Source organism: Ixodes scapularis, unplaced genomic scaffold (assembly GCF_016920785.2).
Source record: "Ixodes scapularis isolate PalLabHiFi unplaced genomic scaffold, ASM1692078v2 PGA_scaffold3__209_contigs__length_174095766, whole genome shotgun sequence".
Taxonomy (NCBI): Eukaryota; Metazoa; Arthropoda; class Arachnida; order Ixodida; family Ixodidae; genus Ixodes; species Ixodes scapularis.
The window spans coordinates 36,345,411-36,366,217 of record NW_024609868.1 but is presented as its reverse complement, the minus strand read 5'-3'; the positions used below and the strand labels follow the sequence as shown (position 1 = coordinate 36,366,217).

The 20,807-nt window shown below is 48.1% G+C and overlaps 1 protein-coding gene across 1 annotated transcript in view; it reads right to left on the bottom strand.

Moving 5' to 3' along the window:
* Window positions 1–20,807, bottom strand: part of LOC8028178 (polycystin-2) — a 33,582-nt gene that overhangs the window by 7,581 nt on the left and 5,194 nt on the right. Inside the window, exons 5-12 of the mRNA XM_042292702.1 lie at window positions 20,003–20,227; window positions 19,212–19,374; window positions 10,739–10,804; window positions 4,409–4,639; window positions 3,854–3,975; window positions 2,444–2,564; window positions 2,180–2,278; window positions 385–515 (exon numbers count right to left, since the gene is read on the bottom strand). Of these exons, the coding sequence (XP_042148636.1) occupies window positions 385–515; window positions 2,180–2,278; window positions 2,444–2,564; window positions 3,854–3,975; window positions 4,409–4,639; window positions 10,739–10,804; window positions 19,212–19,374; window positions 20,003–20,227 (1,158 nt within the window). The remainder of the gene's footprint in view (window positions 1–384; window positions 516–2,179; window positions 2,279–2,443; window positions 2,565–3,853; window positions 3,976–4,408; window positions 4,640–10,738; window positions 10,805–19,211; window positions 19,375–20,002; window positions 20,228–20,807) is intronic.

The window sequence follows — 20,807 nt, the reverse complement described above, 5'->3', positions numbered from 1 at the left end:
TTAGGGGAGGCACGCTCTCCATTGGGATTAATTATCGTATCATCAACACCCCTCTGCTGTGCTTTTTACAGTAACAACTTTCAAAATATATTGGACCTGTTGTTTGCGACGATATATACCATGTTCTTATTGTGTTCCTTCAAAAAACGCATTTGAAATGTTTGTCTGTTTTCAGAGCAAAAACAAGCTCCATGCATACACGATACACCGACAGCAGATTAATAAATTCCTCCCTAGCTTAAAAAAAAAATGCTTTATACATTTTTGTTTTTTAACTATGCTTTGAAATTCCACGAATGAATATATCTAATAACGTGGTTTTTCTTGAAAGACACAAAGGGACAAAATGTAAAGTACAAGAGAGAATAAAGAAAGCAAGCGTACGCCTTGAGTGTCCTTCGCACTTCCTCGAAGGTCAGTTTGCTGTCGTTGTTGGAGTCTGCCATCTTGAGAGCGTTCTGGATGTCCACAATCTGGTCTCGCTTGCCCAGTTTTCCAAGGATGTTGTTGTAACCCTGGGAATCCACAGAGTGGCCACAGTTCATTTGTCAAACATGCGCAAATACCTAATGCCTTTTTGTGAAACAGAAGTTAGTGTTTTTTGTAACAACAATTTATTTATTGCACAAAAAAGTCACGAGTGCTTGTACTTCCAGTTTTTAGACAGTTTTAAAACATTGTTCACACTCTGTAAGTGCATCCCCTTTAGGAAGAGGGATGTGTCTTGAGAAAGATCTCACTTCGATCGGACTTAGCTAAAAAATACCATCGGTACAGTTAAACAAAACAAGAAAGTAGTTAAAAATGGCATGAAAAAGATGAAAACGAAGCTACTGAAAACCTCAGATAGGCAGCTAACGTTCCGTTACAGGAATGCTGAACCGATATTTAGACTTCGCAAAATAAAGCCGCAGAAGCATTGAACGGGATGCTATGAATTACAAAACATCACTCGTACATCAATACATCAAACCGATGGTGATTTTTTGGAAAAGAAGGGCGCGATCAAGCAAGGAGTGTTAGGTCACGATTCTTTTCGAACAGTTGAGAATGAAGGGAAGCGGATTCGTTTCTTTCCTCCTCGCTTCAATTCGCCTGCTCAGGGGGACAAAGCGAAGAGGAGAGGGAATGAGAATTATGAAGTCACATGTCTCGTCGGTGTTGTCGGCCGTGTTCAATCACGCACTTTTTTCCAAATATACGGCCATCCCTTAGAGATATTGCTGCATGAGTGATGTTTTTGTGTTTTGCACCTTCCCACCTATCGCTTTAGCCTCGTTTTGTGAGCTACAAATTTCGGTACAGCATCCCTTTAAAGGGAAGCTGAAACACTTCTTTCAAAAAGGAGATAGAGGATGATTCTAGTGTAGTTTTATTTCATGGATCTGAATATCACGTTCGTTTTTCCCAGAAGATGTAACTAAACGCGACAAAACACGGAAAACCTCGGACCAGTCGCGATGTCATAAGAGGATCTTTCGACAGCCCAGCACGTGTCGCTCCAGGGCCACGTGTGCAATTGTAAGCTTGCCAGGAATACAGTCTACGCTCGTTATAACAGACCTTGACTTTGTCCAAGATTTCGGTCTGTTGTATGCAGATATGAAGTTGAGCCAATGGTATGTAGAGGAAAACCAACCAAACTTCAAAAATCGGTATGTTTTATCCAAATGTCTGTTGTAACCAGGCCTGTTGTAATGAGCTTAGACTGTATTCCCCCGCACCGGTAACAGTCGTGACGTCCTTTTCTGCCCTATTTAAAAATAGCAAGAGTGCACGTGCATTGCTTTGATGGCGCTGAAGACGTGCGAGAGTGGAGGTTCCAAAAACTCCTTTTGTGACATCAAGCACCGGGAGGGAGGGCCTTCAGCGTTACTTTGAAAATTATTTTCTGCAGCCTCCATGCACCAAATTAAAAAATAATTTCGATACTCGACGTCCTGGAGACCAAATGAAAACGATTTAAGTGTGTTTCCTCAAATACAAAGCAGCTTCAGCTTCCCTTTAAGAGGTTTAAGAAACATTTTCTTTGAAGCACAAAGTTGACAAACCAAGTCTCTTACCATAACATCATGTGCTACTTCGAGGCTTCCAGGAACAAGGTTCCTTTTCAAGTATAACTACTGCTGAACTAGCGTATCAAAATTTGAGACTAGAAAACATAGAATGCACAGCTCACCTTCTTGAAGTAGTCCACGAGCTCAAACTCATTCTTCTGTTGAGCAATTTCGGATTTCACCTCCGCATAAGTGTCGTTTATAATGGCGAGGAACATGTTCTGAAACCAGCAAAGAATAATTTGTAAGGAGCACTGCAACACCAATACCACGTAAAAATAAAGATTTAAAATCTTTGCCAATCACAAGAAAAGCTTGCAATTAACAACACAAGAACAGAAGTACAGGGAAAGAATGGTGCCAAAGTAAGATAACGATGAGCTCACCAGAAGCACGAAGAAAACGAAGAACACGTAGCTGAGGAAATAAATGGGGCCCAGGACACGATTTGCGGCCTCCATCTCCTCAAAGTCGAAATCTCCCAAAATAAGGCGCAGCAGTGTAAACCTGTGTGTACGAAACAAACAAAGAAATGTTCAAGCGCCTTGGCCGCCATCACCACGTCAATTTGAGAGACACCAAGCCAATAGCCCTACGTCACTTTGGCAGACACGGGAAAGAATTGCATTGCGCGACACTAGCAAACAGCTTGAGTGAAACACACCGTATGATAGAAACGTGTATATTTCTTGTATGCATACAAAAATAGAGGGCTCTTAAAAAGAGATAGAGAGAGAGAGATGTGATTCGATAATCAATGCGTAGCCTCGCTGATGGGCTGATTAGTATCCCTCAAGTATGGTAGGCTCGTGATAATTCAAACTCGGATATTTCATACTTTTGGTTAATTCAAACAAATTCCAAAATTTTGGTTGTCATGCTACGTTTTCAATGTATTCATAAGCCGCTTAATTCGAACGGCGTTTTCATGTAATTTATACTTTTCATTTTTCCGGCCCCCTTGAGTGCGCTTCTTTCCGAGCATCGGTGCACTGCAGAGAGGCAAAACCCATGGAGCTTGCTTCGGCGGGTGTTGCTTCTCCGCAGTGCACCAATGTTCGGTGAGAAGAGCACTCAGCAGGGCTCAAGAAGGGCACCACAAGCTATGGAAACTGGCACCACGCGGAAATATCTTAGCAACTTGCGCAGACACTGTGACGCGGCAACATTGCATAATCCCACGTCACAGTGTCCGTGCAAGTTGCTATGAAAACTGCCGTGCGGTGTCCATTTTCATCGCTAATGTGTCTCCTCCTTAGTAGTTCACATTAGACAACTCCTTAGCCTGATGAACAAAACTTAATTTTGTTTCGATTTGTCATGTGCTGTCTAAGCTGTCCTTGATAAACGTTTTTGAGAAATAAATAAACTCGTGTCATACATTTCAGAAGCGTTTCATGTGTGGCATACCTGCTTATGATCAGTAGGCCAATGTAGAGGAAATTATAAAATATCTGCTTTGCATGTGTAGCCATTCATATGACAAACCATATTTAGATGCATCATATTTAGATGAATTTCTGATAATTCAAACTTCTGATAATTCAAACAAAATTTGTGGCTTCCTGGAGTTTGAATTAATGAGTCTACTTTGCACACTTGCAAGGAGGGTATTCTGGCCAGTGTCATGCCTCTGCTCATATGAGCATCCTTATGCCATTTCAAGCGGAGCGAAGTTATCGTCACGCACATTTTGCATGGGTTCATGCACTGGGCAGCAGCTGGGAGGTCATGCTTCCAAGCAAACTTAACTGGTACTTTTTCAGCAAAGACAAAAGCATGGACAGTTTACTGACACAGCATTGACGAATGAGCTGAATCCTTGGATTTGAGTGCCAAAAAGGAGGTAACCCAGTTGAGCGAAGGCGAAGAACACAATGAAGAACATGATGCTGAAGCCGGCCACGTCCTTGGAGCACTGCAGGCAAAGAAATGCACCACAAATTTGTAGACAGAGCCACTAAAGAGAAACAAAACCCATGCAGATCACAGAGCCAGAGAACATTAGTGATTAAACAGCACCAACTGTTGTCCCAGACCACAAGTCTTCTAAATAGTGGTCATGACAGAAATGTGCTCCATTCTTATTGCGTGTTAAAAAAGAGAAGAATCCGTTAAAAGAAAAATAACTCAATTACTTGCACAGAGATAGTTCAGCACATAACCACCATTGGACAAATAAGCATTTAATGTTTCAAAACAAACAAACACAACACAGCTCACAAGTTAGTCATAGTGCAGCATGTTGCAAAACTAACTAATGTGGCTCGTTAAAAGACCCACCGGCCATCTAAGCCCCCTGCCACACCAAGAAAAGGCAAAGGCAGTTCTGCGCACAGCACATTACCTACCCTGGAGAGCGTGGAGGACAGCTGGGTCATGGTCTTGTTGAAGCTGATGTACTTAAACACCTTGATCCATGCGAAGAAGACGGCCAGTGCAACGGCGTTGTTGAACTGCGTCTGGTAAAAGCCCAGCTTGCCAAAGTCAGGAAAAACGTCGGGCTTGTCGAGCAGCCCGGACAAGAGCTGGTTCACCATCACTGTCCGGTAGATGCTGAATGCTATGCAAACCGTCGAGATCTGGGATGACAAATAAAAGCAGTCTAGGTTATACGCCAAGGCCGGCATTGAACAAGCTTGCTTCTGCGACAAATTTAGTATAGTAAGTAGTACTTCGAGTAAGAGGCATAATTGGGTGATGTGTACTTCTTCAAGTAATCCACACCAAATGCAATATAGTACTTTGAAGGTGTAGTCCATCGAGTTCTTGGACCGCTATGAGATGGCGCCCCCTAACCGTTGCGTGACAGCACAACCGAATGGAGTAGACGAGCAATAGCCATGGAAGCTGGAGCCACGCCAGCCACGATAACTTTATCAAATAAATAAAGTTATGTGTAAAGACAAAACATAAAAGAAAGTAAGACACAGCACTTTTCGATGCAATCTTCCTTGGCACCTTGTTACTCTCACATGACATTGAATTCTGTTTTCTGAAAATGAAACCAACGTTACATGAAATATATTTATAGTGCAAGAAAAAACAAAAAAAAGTGTCTTTGGTCTGAGAAGCGAAGGGTTGTGACGATTTACGAGTGGCTCCGGTCTTTGATAGTTTTCAATCTCAGAATGAATATGAAAAACATACTTGGAAAGCAACTACATATTATGCTTATCTCGAAAAACAGAGACAGAAACAAGCACTATATACTCCAGTTCACCTTACGACCGATGGCGGCGGATGCCACGAGCCGTTAGAGCCAATTCAAGGCCGTGTGAGTGTTACATGACCTTAGAGAGGGGGCACAGTGACGAGTGGGGAGCGTATCACGTGCTACATTCACAGAGCTGGATTGGCTGAGATGGCTTTTCAGCATCCGCTGCGGTTCGACTTAAAGGGCAACTCCGCTTCTTTTCCAGTAGTGCAAAACTATACAGTTCTCTTTGTTATCATCTACAAACCCCCATGGCAAATATTACGACGGAATTCCGCCTAGAAGTTAATTGAAATCGCTGTCAAAGTTTGACAAGCACGAATCCGCTGGTTTTGGATGGGACGTGCGGGCCAGACAACACTGCCCGGCTGCATTTCCGCTTCCTCCAAATTCCTTCTCCCGGCACGTCCGCGACGTCACCAAACATGTACAGCTTTTTTTTTTTTTTTTTTTTTTTTTTTCGGGGAGAGCGTGGGTGGCGTCAGCGCCATGAAAGACGTGAGTGACGCGCTCGGCCGGCCCGGCGCTCGACAATTGATACTACTGATCAGCCGATCGCCTCGTTGAGCGCGGCTTGTGTTACATCGCATACTTTTGAACACCAAGTAAAAGGAGGAGAGGGAAGCTGCTTTTGTAAGAATTTTGAGTGACAGGTTAATCTTCTATAATCTTCTGGGAGGAGAATAGCGACGCCTGTGATAATCCAGGAGGCACAAAGGAGGATCCTGATAAGAGGGGAGCTCCTTCTTCCCCTTGTATATCACGTGGGTGTACATGCTTAGTGATGCCGAATATACAATGTTGTCCGGCTTTGCCACCGTTTTGGTTTCAGTTTGTGATCATGGCTAGAGTAAAATTACACGAAAAATATTTTATTTTTCGCGAAACAAAAGATTGGGGATTGTTTTTGAGTGCTTCAAAAAGCAAAATCAGCCACTATCTCAAAATTTTTGAAATTAAGCGGAGTTGCCCTTTAAGGGGGGACACTACCCCCTTTCCGTCCATTGAAGCTAAAGAAAAGGTAGGGGTTGGAACACTTTGAACACATTTTTCCCAGTTCCACATTTTGGCATAAATTTCATTTTAGGAAAACTATCGTTTGTTAATGGGACAAGAGGAAAGACTCGCTTATTGTTTTTCCTAAGTGGAATTTTATGGGCAGTGCAACTGTGGAATTGTTTTTTGACTTTGTGGACGTCTTTTATAAAAGATGCTAAGATTTTGTGCTTGACAAAAAAGGCAAAAAAATTTATTTGATTTTTTAGAGCGATGTTAGCATGAAGTAAATCCCTTTTTGAAAATTTTCTTTTCACAGCTGCACTCTCTAGGCATTCTGCTGCAGATCTAGAGTAGAAAAATGGTCGGTATTACATTAGTTTCCTAACGATAGTTTTTCTAAACAAAGTCGGTGTGTTCCTGATAAAATGACTAGAAGTTATTTTACAACTCATGTACACTGATGAAACTTTGCACTGCATTCTGCCTTGCAACTTCCAGTATATACTCTAAATTTCATTCATATTAAGCCATTGGTTAAAAGTTAACCCTATTGGGTAGTGTCCCCCCTTAAGATGAAACAAAGTATACACTCCGTGCGACGCGACTGGCGCGCCGCCGCGCGGCCGGTTCCGAAGGTAGGCAGTGAGAGCCCCAGAGAAAACGAAACCGAAACCACGCCGGCGTACGTTGGTACGCATTGAAGTCGGAGTGGTGCGGTTGCGCTGGGTTCACAGCATGAAGCGCTAACTGTGCTGCGTCGTTAATTCCTTCAATAGTTATGCGCCGTATCTCGTGGGGACAAAGTTTCACAGTTTTTTACCTCGCCGATGTTTTGTGGGACAGCGACAGCGATGGAGCCGTGCCGTACGACGCGAGAAATTTGTTCTCCCGATCATGTCTGCCACTGTGTCGGCACGGCCGACATATTCTACACTACCGCTTTGCGCTCTGCGTTTGTTTTCGTACCAGTAACGCCTACATGTGTCAGCGCCGATGGGACGAACTGAAATGCCATCCCCACACTGGCGGGTATGCAGTGCTAATTTCGTTGGAGGAATGTCGTCCAAAGAAGTTTCGTCCCCATCGTACGTGTCGATGATATTTCCGGACAAGTATGGCACGCAGTCTGTACTTCATGAAGAAAGATTCGAACGGTAAAAAAAAAGTGACAAATATATATCTAAAGAAAACAACAATGAAACTCGGAATCACTGGAGAATCGACGTTTGAGTATGGAAGTTTGTGTGGTGTGCTTTCTTTCTTGATCAGCCTCCTTTTGGATGTGGAAACGTTGACACCCCAAGTTCTGTGGACAACTTTTTTTTTTCTCGGCCTTAGAGCCACCTATTGCAAAGTGGTTCGAACTGGAAGTACCGTTTACTGGTCCCTTCCTACCTGTAAAGTGTGCACCTCCCACAATGAGTGGTATTATCTTGACAGCCATTGACGGTCAAAGCCAGTGCCCATTTAGTTACGCCTCCCTAACTAAATTTCCACCTGGTTTCGCTATGCCAACTCTTTTTGGTATAATAAGTGTTGTGTCAAGTTACGGTCATGTCAAAGTACTTGTGCGCCGAAAATCAGCACCTCGCACAACAGGTTATTACACAACAGCTGACCGCAAAAGCCCTTGACGGCCAAACCGTGTGTTGGTCGACAATTTTGTTTTCTCGGCTTTGGAACCACCTTTCGCAAAGTTGTTTCATTTGGAAGTACAGTTCACTAGTCCCTCCCTACCTCTAAAGTCTCCACCTCCCCCGACCAGTGGTATTCTCTTGACAGCCTTTTCATGGTCAAAACCGGTTCCCATTGAGTTACGCCGCCCAAACCAAATTTTCACCTGGTTTCCCTATGCCACCTTTTTTTGTATAATAAGGGCTGTGTCATGTTACTGTCAAGTCCAAGCACCTGTGTGCCCAAATCTGCACTTTGCACAGCCCGCTATAACACAACATTTTGGGTCCAATATTAGATATCCCGTACAGCTTTATTTCTTTATCCGTTAGAAACATAACTTTCACACCTGCTGTCTTAATGAAACTTGGCACACTTCGCGCACAAACTTAGAGAACATCTCACTCGCCTCCAATATCCTCGTTCCAGCAGTCCCGTTTAAAGCGACGAACGAAACAAATTTCCCACTCAGAGCAATTATGGTGGCGGCCGTCTTGCTTTTCGGAAAATTGCTCCAACTCCTTTTTTGGCCGCAACTAGAGAAATAACCCTTAATAACGACTCAAACTCAATATATAAGAAGTGGAGAACAGCTAAATGCCCTTCTGCCCCAGCACTCATGCAACGTCACCCTCAAAGTGGCTCAAAAAGCAAAAGTTTCGTCCGTGCGCGCTTCTGCCGCCACAGCTTGGCATGCGAAAAGGCGCCGCAGGCTGCTGAACGCGCCTCACTGTCAAGCGCCAGCTCCTCCGCTAGCGGCGCTGCGCGCGTTTTTCAAAGCGCCCCCTATAGTTCCCGCACGGAGTGTATAGCACACACATAGTACTCCTTGTAAAGTCACACGTGCATGCTCCTGAAATGTATTTCCAGCTAACTACAAGAACACAGACCTGAAGTACTATGTTAGCTATTACAGTCAAATGCCTTTATATTGAACACCTTCACTACGCAAATGCCAGTTTAACGCAGTAAAATAAAGTCCCGGTCAATCTCCTATGTGTTCAATGCGCTTATCCGACTACCACAATGAATTCCTGTTTAAAAAATATTTCTGTTTAACAGAAGCAATTGCACAGCCCCAGAAAGCAAAAATAACCGGTATTATGGGTAGCCTCGGTGAAAAGCAATTGATTTGACGCTACTTGTTGCTTTAAAGCGATGTATGTGGAGAACAGAAGTGCTGCAGCAGCGGCGACAGTTGACAGCACTGCCGCACCGCACGTTCCCGGTTTTGAGCATAAAATAATTTGTTGGTGTGCAACCTTGTGTCTAGACGGCGGCATGTGAACACATTGCCGGCTGCATAAAAATACCTGTATGCAGGAACAGCCATCTAGCCAGAAGGTTACACACTAACAAATTATTTAGAATCAAAACCGAGAATGCACGGCACGGCTATGGCAGAAGCGGAACAACGAATACGGCGCCACCTCCGTACTTCCGTGCATGTACTTTTGATTTTGCTCACGCCGTTGATTGAGTATGCACCACTCCGCCTCGAAGATAATATTTTTTTCAACGCCCCGTTCGGACAATGCACGCACTCATTTTCTTATTTTGCACATTCGTGGGTGCATCTGAAAAGATCCACGCGAACTAAAGTAGATATAAAAAAAAAAGTATTTTCATGGACTGTCACAACTTCTTCATGCTGTCTCGGCATTTGTTCAACCGACGCTCCGATCTTCGTCGGGATCCAAGATTCCCAATCTTGCTCGATCCGAGTTCCAAATTGTTCCGCCTTGGAGTGCTTATATGTATGCAGTCAAGAAAACGTGATCTGAAACTCTGGCCGCGATGACGAAATCTAAGCAAAATCGGTAGAGCCACACAAAAAACACACCCCCCTCTTTGGGCCAGGGAGATGTGAAAAGGGGCTAAGGGTACTCAGTTTGCTCGGTTCTGTGCCTCTCCTCCTCCTCGCTGCAGTGCGCACAGCAGCTGTCACGTGCCAAGAGCATGGGCAATTCTGCCGGGCTGCTACAATAGTGCTCCACAGCTGCTGCGCCCGCTCTAACGAGAGCAATGCAGCCGTTTCGAGAGCCTCCTCCGAATGACACATCGCCCGATTTAGAGAAGGCCAAATTTACATTCGGCAAACACCTCTCATTCTCTGCATGATCGGGGATCAATGTCGGTGGTTTAGTTATTATTACGCTTCATATTTTGGTAATTCACTTAAGCTTGTGGTGCGGAAACTGGAGAGCGGGAAATTAGGCAGGAAATTAGTCTGCAACAAGGTGCGCCTGGTGTCTCGGCTATAGGTGACAAACTTTGCCAGTGGCAGTACTGGCGGTGCGACCACTAGCCCGGTGTTTTAAAATTGCGTAAGGCAGTGCCTGACGCACACAAATGCCTGGATTCTGCAGCTCAAACTTTTGCCGCACATGCTCCGAGCTACGATTTGCTAGCAGACTCGGCCACTGTTCCCCCTTTCGATAAGTCAATTGTCAACGTACAAAACCTTGTTTCTGATGTCACTTGTACTATATTTGGTGCTATACTTTTTCCTGAAACACCTCGAATGTTGCGCAGGTAGTATGTCAATATGTGATAGCTGAAATTCGGTTCGCATGATTGATTTTATGCGCGCAACTACTACAACGAAGCTGCCTGTACTACGAAATATTTCGCCAGTTCCGCAGACTTTGTTACAAAAACATTTGACTGCACAAAAATGGAAGTTAGTGTTGGCGTGAAGGAGAATGGTTTACTACTAGGAAAGTAGTATACTTTCATTTCTTCCAAACACTACACTATGGTAGATACAAGATGAAAAGAGGAGACTCACAAGGATCACAAGGATGTCAAGGATGTTCCAGATGGACTTGAAGTAGGCGCACTTGTTGCTTTTGATCTGAAATCGATCGATCAGTCAGTGTCAATGACGGGCCAATAACATTTCATCCGTCCTTTCATACTCCACCCACAAATCCTCCGAAACAGATAATGAAACAAGCATATAGCGATCCACGAAATAGGCCAAATGTTCTAGGTAGAAACAGGAAGCATAATACAGAAGGCAGAAAAATAAAACAGAAAATGACATGACCCTACAAGCTGTTGCTTGCGACTTATCTTTTGCTCTAGCCTAATTTTAAAATCTTGATTCTCTGAGTGCTTTATTTCGTAACCTTACTAATTAAGAACGTTAATCATCGAACAGCTACAAACATGGCAAGAACCTCTATACGATAAAGGGAGGTTTTATTTTCATTTCTATTTCGTGACAATACTATTCACTATTTCAGTCTCCATTACAGATAAGTTCTATTGCACCACAAAACATACACTAACTGCCCAAGAACTGATGGCCTGGCATTGGCATCATTGCACAAGTGCTTTCACTCTCTGTGGACCACCAGACAGGCCGCAGGCAAAGCTTCGAGTTTCTTACAAGTACTGACAACCATTGCCGAGCGAAAGTGCGAGAAACATGCCAATGAGCGAGTGTTGTGCCACCATTTGCTTCCAAGGGCCACATGGGACACGTGCAGTGATGTGATTGGCCTAAGCCGTTTTGGAGTACCTTTCGGAGCAGCCAAAACAGTGTTTTGGAGCAGCAGAAGTGGCTTTTGGAGCAGCCAAAACAGTGTTACGGACAACAAAAGGTGGCTTTTGGAGCAGATACTCTTAGAAAAATAAAAATGTTTGTTTTAAGTGCTGTACAAATGAAGGGCACTTTGTGTTGTGATTTGTGTAATGTTCTAATGTGATGTATTGTGACGGAACTCGCTGCTTGTGTTCTTACTGCTGAGACATCCCACAAGTGTACAGTGCTGTAGGCATTGCCGAGCGATTCTGAAAAACCGCTTGCAACCGTTTTACTAGTTCCCGACGTACCAGATTTTCGTCAAAAGTAATCAAATGTAAAACAGTGGACAGTGGATTGCAAGCGTCCCGGCTGGTGCCTCTGCCGTGCAATCAAGTTCGCAAGCATGTGATATCCCACAAGTGTTCAGTGCTGTAGGTGTTGCCGAGCAATTCCAAAAAACCGCTTGCCACCGTTTTACTGGTTCCCGACGTGCCAGATTTTTCTCAAAAGCAAGCAAATGTAAAGCAATGGATTGCAAGCGTCCCGGCTGGTGCCTCTGTCGTGCAATCATGTTCGCATGCACGTGAGGGCAACTTCAGCAGCTTGCAGTTGCACGCGTATCGTCGTGCGAGCGGAGACTGCTGTTCGATCAAAACCGAAACCATGCCACTCCGCTCCATCGCCAACTGGTTCCCAAAATTGTATGCCAAATGTAACGGTCCAGAATACGACAGAAAACAGTCCAGCGGTGCGTGCTTGCCAGGCCGGCAGGCGAGGTACAAGCTAAACACACAGAAAAAAAAGAACCTGAGCGTATCGATGCAAGACACTGTGAGCCAGGGTCAAAAAGTTCTTGGAGCACTTTGTGCAACGACTGAACTCGAAACAAATAAGCGCGTTGTCCGGGTTCAGTGTGCAGACATTGCCTTTTCGCTTTAGCTAACTTCTGTTCACTCACTTTATTTCGCGGCAAACTTTTCATGTACAAGGGTCCCTCTCAAAAGAAAGCCCACCGAGAGAAACCTAGATAATCACTACTTAGACCCAGCACTCTGAGTTAAAGAGGGATTTTTGTAGTAGCGTGTGAGGGCCGGTGGTAGGCCCCAGGAAGAAAGAACAAGTTTAAAGATTAAGACAACTGTTTATTACGGAGAAGAAAGGTATGTCTGAGTCAGTGGGACGGGCGGAAGCAACTGGAAGAGAAGAACGCAGGCTTGAAGAATCTTGAGGCGAAGAGGCGACGGCTTCGGGGCAGGGGCGAGGGCGAGGCTAGTTTATGAGGTGAGGGCTAAGGTTACAGCTGCGGCGAAGAAGTCGGCTGCCGGGGCTTGCGAGCAGAGTCGACTTGGCTGGTGTTTACATTTGGGCGATGGGTAGAACTGAGGGCGAGAAGAATGGACGGTGGTTTGAACGGCGAGGGCTCGTTGGCTCTAGAGAACTCGGGTTGCGGGGAGCAATTTGGAAGGAAAGAACGGAGCGGGGGCGGCAGAGGGGATGGAAGAATAACAGATGGCTACGGTTAACATATGCTCACATCCCACCCCACTTCTATAGGCCACGTCCGCGTGGCTATGAATATAAAACAAATGGCTAAGCGAAAGGCGCAGCTATTCTAGGGATACTTATATAGAAACGTGGCTATAAGGCTATAAAACTAATGGCAAACGAAATGGCGAAACTACTCTGTGGATATATCAAAATCTTGAAGGCGCAAGGGCAGAGTGCGTGTTCGGCGGGGTCGGCGGAATGTGGGGCGCGGTGACTCAGCGGCGGGTGTTTCGCAGCTTGATGAATGGTCTTGTAAGTTGTTGATGCTCGGGCAAGGCGCGAGTGTGGGGAGTTCTGGCTCCTGTTGTGTCGGGTCAGGAAGGGGGGTTGGCGATGGCGCTGATACATCACCGACATGGGGGTCTGTGAGAGTTGGATCTACGTATGGTGGCGAATATTTCTTCACCTGTGAGCGGTGAACCGTGCGTTCGTTGGCGGAATTTGTGTTACCGAAGGCGGGCAGTTGTCGAACGCGGAATGTCACAGGCGTGGGCTTCCCAACGATTTCGTAGAGGCCCCTAAACCGGGGCGACAGCTTTTCCATTCCGTCGGGCACGGGTTGCTGGCGGCGAATCCACACGATGTCTCCGGGCTCAAAGTCTCTACCATCCCTGTGAGAACGATCGTAGATAGCTTTACGTGAAAGTTGGGCGTCTTCACTCCGCTGAAGTGCGTCTGTTCGGTCGGCGCATAATCTGAGCAAGCGCTCGTGCATGGTTTCCGTGTTTTTGGGCTGATGCTTTTGATGAGGCATTTTCGGGACGTAGCCGTGGAGCAAGGCGAAGGGTGAAAATTGTGAAGATGCGTTGTGGGTTGTGTTGACGGCGAAGGCTGCTTCCTCAAGGCGTGTATCCCAAGTCTGGGGATCCGACTTGCAGAGCTTCCGAAGTACGGCCACGAGCGTGCCGTTGCTACGCTCAACCAAGCCGTTACTGGCTGCGCGGTCCACGGAATGGTGAATGGTGATGCCATGGAGTCGCATGAAGCGTAGAAACTCGTGCGACTCGAATGCGCGTCCGTGGTCTGTGAGGCAGTGGTCGGGCGCTCCGTAGCGGTAGAACACCTGCAGGAGGTGAGCAATGACCTCCTTTGTAGATGTCGAAGTGACTGCTGCTGGAACCACATATCGTGATGCAAAGTCGATTAGGTTGAGCAGGTATCGATGGCTACCGGTGTCTGGCATGGCGACATGGTCCATTTCGATAATCTTGAATGGGGTCTCGGTGGTTGGCATGATGGCCATTTTCCCCACCGATTTCGTTGTGGGTCGATTGCACGCCTGGCAGGTCTGGCACGCATTTACGTATTTGGCCGTCGTGCTCGGCATTCGGGGCCACCAATAGCGCTCAGCGAGTTTGGCCAGTGTTCTGGTGTAATCCATGTGGCCGCTGCTGTCGTGCATCAGCTCGAGTGCTTGGTGTCGCATTTTGGCGGGAAGTACGATGACTGACATCTGGGGCGACGTGCTGTAGTAGAGTACGTTGTCAATCACGAAAAAGTCTGGTAGAGAGGATGGGTCATCTCTAAGTCTTTGCCGTATGTCGTGGCATTCGGCGTCTTCCTGTTGAAGCTGGGCCAGTTGGTCAGACGTTTGGACAGTGGCGCAGGCGAGGCGAGACAACATGTCGGCAACAACGTTCTGTTTCCCCGGACGGTGATGGACCGTGAAGTCAAATTCCAGCAAGTCCATCAACATGTGCGTGAATCTTCGAGATGGCTTCATGGACGTAGTCAGGCACGTGACGGTCCAATTGTCTGTGATAAGTGAGAACTTGATGGAGAGAAGGTATGGGCGGAATTTTTGCGTGAGCGCCCAGTGAACAGCAATACATTCCCAGACGTTGCTGTGGAGCTTCTGTTCTGCCGGGGTCAACGACCGACTGGCGTATTCGATTACAGTTTCCTTGCCGTCTTGTTGCTGAGACAGTACTGCGCCGATGGCAGTGCCGGAGGCGTTAGTGGCGACAGTCGTAGGGGCACTGGGATTAAAATGACCCAGTATAGGCGCCGACGTCAAGGCAGTTTTTAGGGCTTGAAAGGCAGTGTCGCACTCTGGTGTCCACTCGAAGTTGCCCGTGCGAATGATGTTGTGAAGCGGAGCAGCGATGTGCGAGAACCCGGGGATGAAGCGTCGGTAGAAGTTGGCAGCTTGAACCCATGAGAGCAGGGACTTCGCGTTTCGCGGAGTCGGGATTTTCAGAAGAGCGTCCACCTTCTCTGGGTTCGGCAGTTTTCCAGACTTGGAGAGAATGAAACCCAGGAACTTGATGGATTCCATTCCAAAATGGCATTTTTCTGCCGACAGCTTGAGACCGCTGCGTTGGAGAAGCGTCAAGACTTCGTCAAGAAGGTCAAGAAACTCGGTGATGTTAGTGGCGAAGAGCAGCACATCGTCGAGGTAGACGCGAACACCGCATTTGAGGTGGCGTGGTCGGAGTTCTTGGAAGACGGTGTTCATGGCTTTCTGGAATGTGGCGGGCGCATTTTTGAGGCCGAAGGGCATGCGTGTCCACTTGTAGGTGCCCTGATGAGTGATAAAGGCGGTTTTGTCTTGATCCTGAGGTCTTAGCAGAATTTGCCAATAGGCAAACTTCAGGTCTAGCGATGCGAAAAGGCTACAACCACCGATGTCTTCCATGATGTCGTCGGCGCGGGGAAGGGGTTGTGCGACGTTTACAGTCATTTTGTTCAACGGAATATAGTTGACGCAAAGGCGCTTTTTGGTCTGTTGGCTGACCACAACAACTGGAAAAGCCCAGGGTCCAGACGACGGGAGGATAATTCCCGTCTGCAAAAGGTCTTCTGTTTGACGTTCTAGAAATCGGCGATCGTCAAAGGAGTACCTGTATGGCTGGCGGCTGTATGGGGTGGCTCCAGGAACCAGGTCGATGCTGTGTTCCGTCCCCATGTAAAGGCCGAGGTCTTGCTCGTCTGTGGCGAAGAGAGGCACGTGGCTGTTCAAGATGGCTTGAATTTTGTTTCGGTCAGTTTCGTCGAGGCTGGGCCCAATCAATGGGACAAACGACGAGGGCAGAGCTGACGAGGGAGTGGCAGAGGCAGGCGTAGGTTGCTCATGAGGCTCGACGAGCTGGCGGGTGGCGGTGGCGCAAAGGGTCGCGACGTGCGAAGCTTGACTGGGCGCGCTGAGTGGCGGGGGCGTGGTGGCGGGAACTTCCAGCGTTGTCCAGAGAGGCTTTTGGTCCTCTAGGATAGGTTCCAATTGGAGCCCAGTTGGCGTTGTCGGAGCAGCGTGCCACGTTCGAATGGCAGTCTCCTGCAGGAGCACGGCGTTCGCCATCCGAGGCAGGGTCTTCTCAACACATGGCACGACGAGTTTTCGGTGCGGCTGGTGAATTTCGGGGAGTCTTGGTGGCTTGACGTGAAGCTCGGCGCGAGCAGCGCAAAGCCAGTCGTCTCCGAGAATCAATGGGAGGGCGTTGTTTTCAAGCACGGCGGCCTCGACAACTCCAGATATGTCGTCGACGGAGATGCGAAGACAAGCAGATCCGATGGGCGTGATCGTACCACCCCCGACGACGATGAGGGGAGCTGCTGTCCACGGGAGGAGCTGTAAGCCGCTGACATGCTTCGCGGAGATGAGGGTTATGCTCGATCCGCTATCGGGAAATGCATCAAGATGTCCTATACCACGGACGTCGGCGGTGACCATGGCACATGCAATTTTCGAACCACTTAGTTCAGAGTCTCCAGTTTTGCACGTGAATGTTCTGTCGGAGCGAGGCGATGGAGCCGGCGGCGGCGGCGGCGGTCGGGACTGTTGGAATTCGGGACACTTGGCAGAAAGATGCCCTTTGTTCCGGCAGCGAAAACACACTGCGTCACGTATGTCCTGGCCAGATCGATAGGCGGGAGCGTTGTATCGCTGGGCAATCGCGTCATAACGCGCTTCGCGTTCAGCAGGCGGAAGGTGTGAAATTCTGCGTGGGAAGCGGTCGGACGACGACGGTTGAAAGTCGCGAGGCGATGAAGTGCCTTTCGAAGTTCCAGGCACTTGTGCGGGAGGTGGTCGTGAGTCGGAATTGCGATTTCCGTCTCGTGTGAACGGGTCACGCGTCCGGCGAACATGTAGCGACGCGTTGTCCAGTTGTGTGACAATCGCTATGAAGGCGTCAACACTTGGAGGGCACTGGGCAGCAATAGCATTGGTGACTTGCCTGTCTGCGATGCCCTGGATGATATATTCGATCCGCTGTTGGTCAGTGAGCAGCACGGGGCATCGGGCGAGAAGTCGCAATTTGGCAAAGGTGTATTGATAAAGCGTCTCAGTTGGAGTTTGGAGGCGCTCCATGACACGTCGTTGCCACTCGATGAGGGTGAGTTGGTCACTGAACTGCTGGAGGAGGGCTGCCTTCCAGTCAGTCCATGAGGCATGGGCGTGGCCGGCTGCGAGGTGCCAGTTCTTTGCGGTACCTCGAAGCTTACTGATGGCGATCGCTCGAAGGGTCGAATCGGTCCAGGCGGCGAGCTGTTTCGTCTTCTCCAGTTCCTCCAGCCAGCGCTTGGTGGAGGTCGTTTTCGAGTCCTCAAATGTTGAAATGGAGGAGCTCAGATCTGGAAGTGTCGCAACCTGTACTGGACGGCTTTGCATCTCGGCCAAAAGCTGGGTGTTTTGCTGCAGGCACGATGCCAGGAGTTGCATTACGTCGGGCGGGGACACGGGCGTGACGGTAGGCTGTGCCGTGTCGCCATTCTCGGTACCGGGAGGCAACACTTGAGGCGCGGGGATTTGGGGCTGAGGCGCTTGTTGCTTTTGGTCTTGAAGAAAAGAAGACAGGCGGGCGACCAGGTCATCTTTGGATCCCGAGGAATCCAGTCCTCTGGCATCCAGTTCGGCGCGGAGGAAATTGGCGGTGAAGGCGTGAAGGGCGACTGGAGTTGCTTGGTCCCACTGGATCATGGCGAGGGCGTAGGCGATGGCGGGTAAGATGGCGAAGTAGGCTTACCGAAGGTCTAGAAGTATTCCATTGTTCAGGAGGCGAAGGCGATGAATATTGAAAATTGAGGTTCGAAGGGTCGACTGCGCCAGATGTGAGGGCCGGTGGTAGGCCCCAGGAAGAAAGAACAAGTTTAAAGATTAAGACAACTGTTTATTACGGAGAAGAAAGGTATGTCTGAGTCAGTGGGACGGGCGGAAGCAACTGGAAGAGAAGAACGCAGGCTTGAAGAATCTTGAGGCGAAGAGGCGACGGCTTCGGGGCAGGGGCGAGGGCGAGGCTAGTTTATGAGGTGAGGGCTAAGGTTACAGCTGCGGCGAAGAAGTCGGCTGCCGGGGCTTGCGAGCAGAGTCGACTTGGCTGGTGTTTACATTTGGGCGATGGGTAGAACTGAGGGCGAGAAGAATGGACGGTGGTTTGAACGGCGAGGGCTCGTTGGCTCTAGAGAACTCGGGTTGCGGGGAGCAATTTGGAAGGAAAGAACGGAGCGGGGGCGGCAGAGGGGATGGAAGAATAACAGATGGCTACGGTTAACATATGCTCACAAGCGTTTGATTTAAACAAGAAAACGAATGTCGATGACCTTGCGGCAGTTCTTACGTTTCAGTTTAGAAAGCGCCATATCTGCAGCGACGTGGGGACGGCAACACCCGACGCCATGCAAACACGGTGACTAGTATACGCAGGTGCTTCAGAGTGCTTCAGCTCACAAAATAACTCCCACCGTGCAAAAACGTGGTTTCATTTCATAACACGACGGCATGGCTGGTACCCAGCACGAGCGCCGGAGCATCCGCACACGCTTGCATCTATCGTTACAAAAATTTAAAAAAAGGGTTAGACGACACCCACGAGATGACGAGAGTGTGAAACGAGAGACCTCGGGAAAAGCCATGCAAGACCAGATGAACGGTTAACGCAAGGTAGTTTGTGTCGGGTTTAGTGTCGGGCGGCTGCTTGCGCCACCTAGCTCACGGTACTCAGCTCAGTTTCGGTTTTGAAAGTTGACCAAAATTGGTCCTTTGGCGCAGGCTTGGCGCAGATTACCTATATTTCGGCGAAATGTAGCAGGATGTATCAGGGTTAGCCCCTTGGCGCAGTTTGGCGCAATTGGCGCAGCAATCACATCACTGCGCGTGCCTCGTGCATTGGGGCATCTGTCTAAGACAAGCACAAACCGATCGAGACTCTAACGCAAAGCCGACAGTGGCGTCCCTTGGAATTACCTCGAGGGCCTCTTCAACGATGTAGTAGAGGATGAAGATGACAAAGACGACCTCGCACGCCAGGACGAAGTAGTCGCCAGTTGACACGTAGCGCAGGAGCTTCACGGTGCGGAAACTCCACGAGGGGATCATGCCCCCGGTGGCCGGAAACTCGAAGACGAGTCTGCACACCACAAACGCCACGGGGAGTTAGACAAATGGCCACTTTTCGGAAACGTCGTCCCACAAAGTCTGTGGTTATAAAAGACGTGGGGAAGGTTGCATAGGCGAAATGTCGCGAACAGACCGAACATCACCTCTTAATTTGTTTTATCTAGATCTATATTTATCAAGTTATTTATTGGGGTGGAGGTCCAACTGTCGTAACCCCTATGGACGAAGTTGAGAACTAAATCCAGAGGGACAACAGCAGCACATATTTAGTGTTTCTGTTTCTGAAGCGGCACTTGGCAGACATAGCTGAATGCTGCGTCAGCGTTTGAGTCCCAGCTGAACGCTATAATGCGGCACTTGTGTTCCACCCCTGCTCAAGCTACACCTGCCTCGTTATTTTGAAACAATATCTTGCGTAAAAAGTTGGCTCCAACAATAAGCTGGACTTACCATTCACTAGTTTAACAGACGAACAGCATAAGCCAATTACATCATTCTTTGCTCTAATGATAGACACGTATTCCAAACACTCCAGAGAGCCATTTTCAACTGTCAATGTTATGTTTCTTTACCTGGCACGATCCACTGCGACTTTCAGGCTGGACAAACGACGCAGCCAGATGGGCACCACCACTCACTTGATGACGCAGAAGAGGTTGACGTTTGCGTTGTAGACAGTGAAGTCGAGGAAGGCGGCCCGCGTGGCTCTCCCAATCCACAGGTTGTCCTTGAGCTCCGCCATGACCTGCAGGGCCGCGTCCTTGGTGATGCCGAGGTCGGCGTAGTAGCCCGCGCCGCTGTACGAGGACAGCATTCCCCAGTGGTCCGCTCCGTCCAGCTCCTTCTCAGAGTGGTACGTCCAGCTGCAGAAGCAACACGTGCAAGAGCCATTAAGTATACTACTAAAAATATAACTACCTCTGAATCCCAAATGTGTTAATGCACCACAGCTCGGAGCATGTGCAGTGAAACTTCGTACTGCAGATCCCAGGGTTCTGGGGCTAAATCCCCCCCCCCCCCGCCCATTTCGATCTGGACGAGCATCGTACTGGCGTGCAGTCATGTACCACTACTACGTGATGCACAATAAAAAACCCAGGTTAGCAATGGTACTGCACTGGTAAAAGTTTTCTGAGTACAGTGGATACGCCAGAGGACCATTCAGGCTTAAGAACTTCCTGCAGTCTAAAAAGCACAACTAAAGAGTGCCGATTGTTAGGCGAGTTGGTGCTGAACTTGAGATTACATGGTTGTGCTCGAAGACAAAGACTCCCCCTTTTGTCCTTGTCAATCCAAACACCACCGTGCACTCACAAATACAACACGACAAGTTTCACCATCCCCATAAGATCGCGCAAAACATTTTGGGTCGGGCAATCTTAAAGGGAAATTTTGAAGTTGCATCATGTGAGACTGTGGCCTCATGAGACACGGTGATGTCGC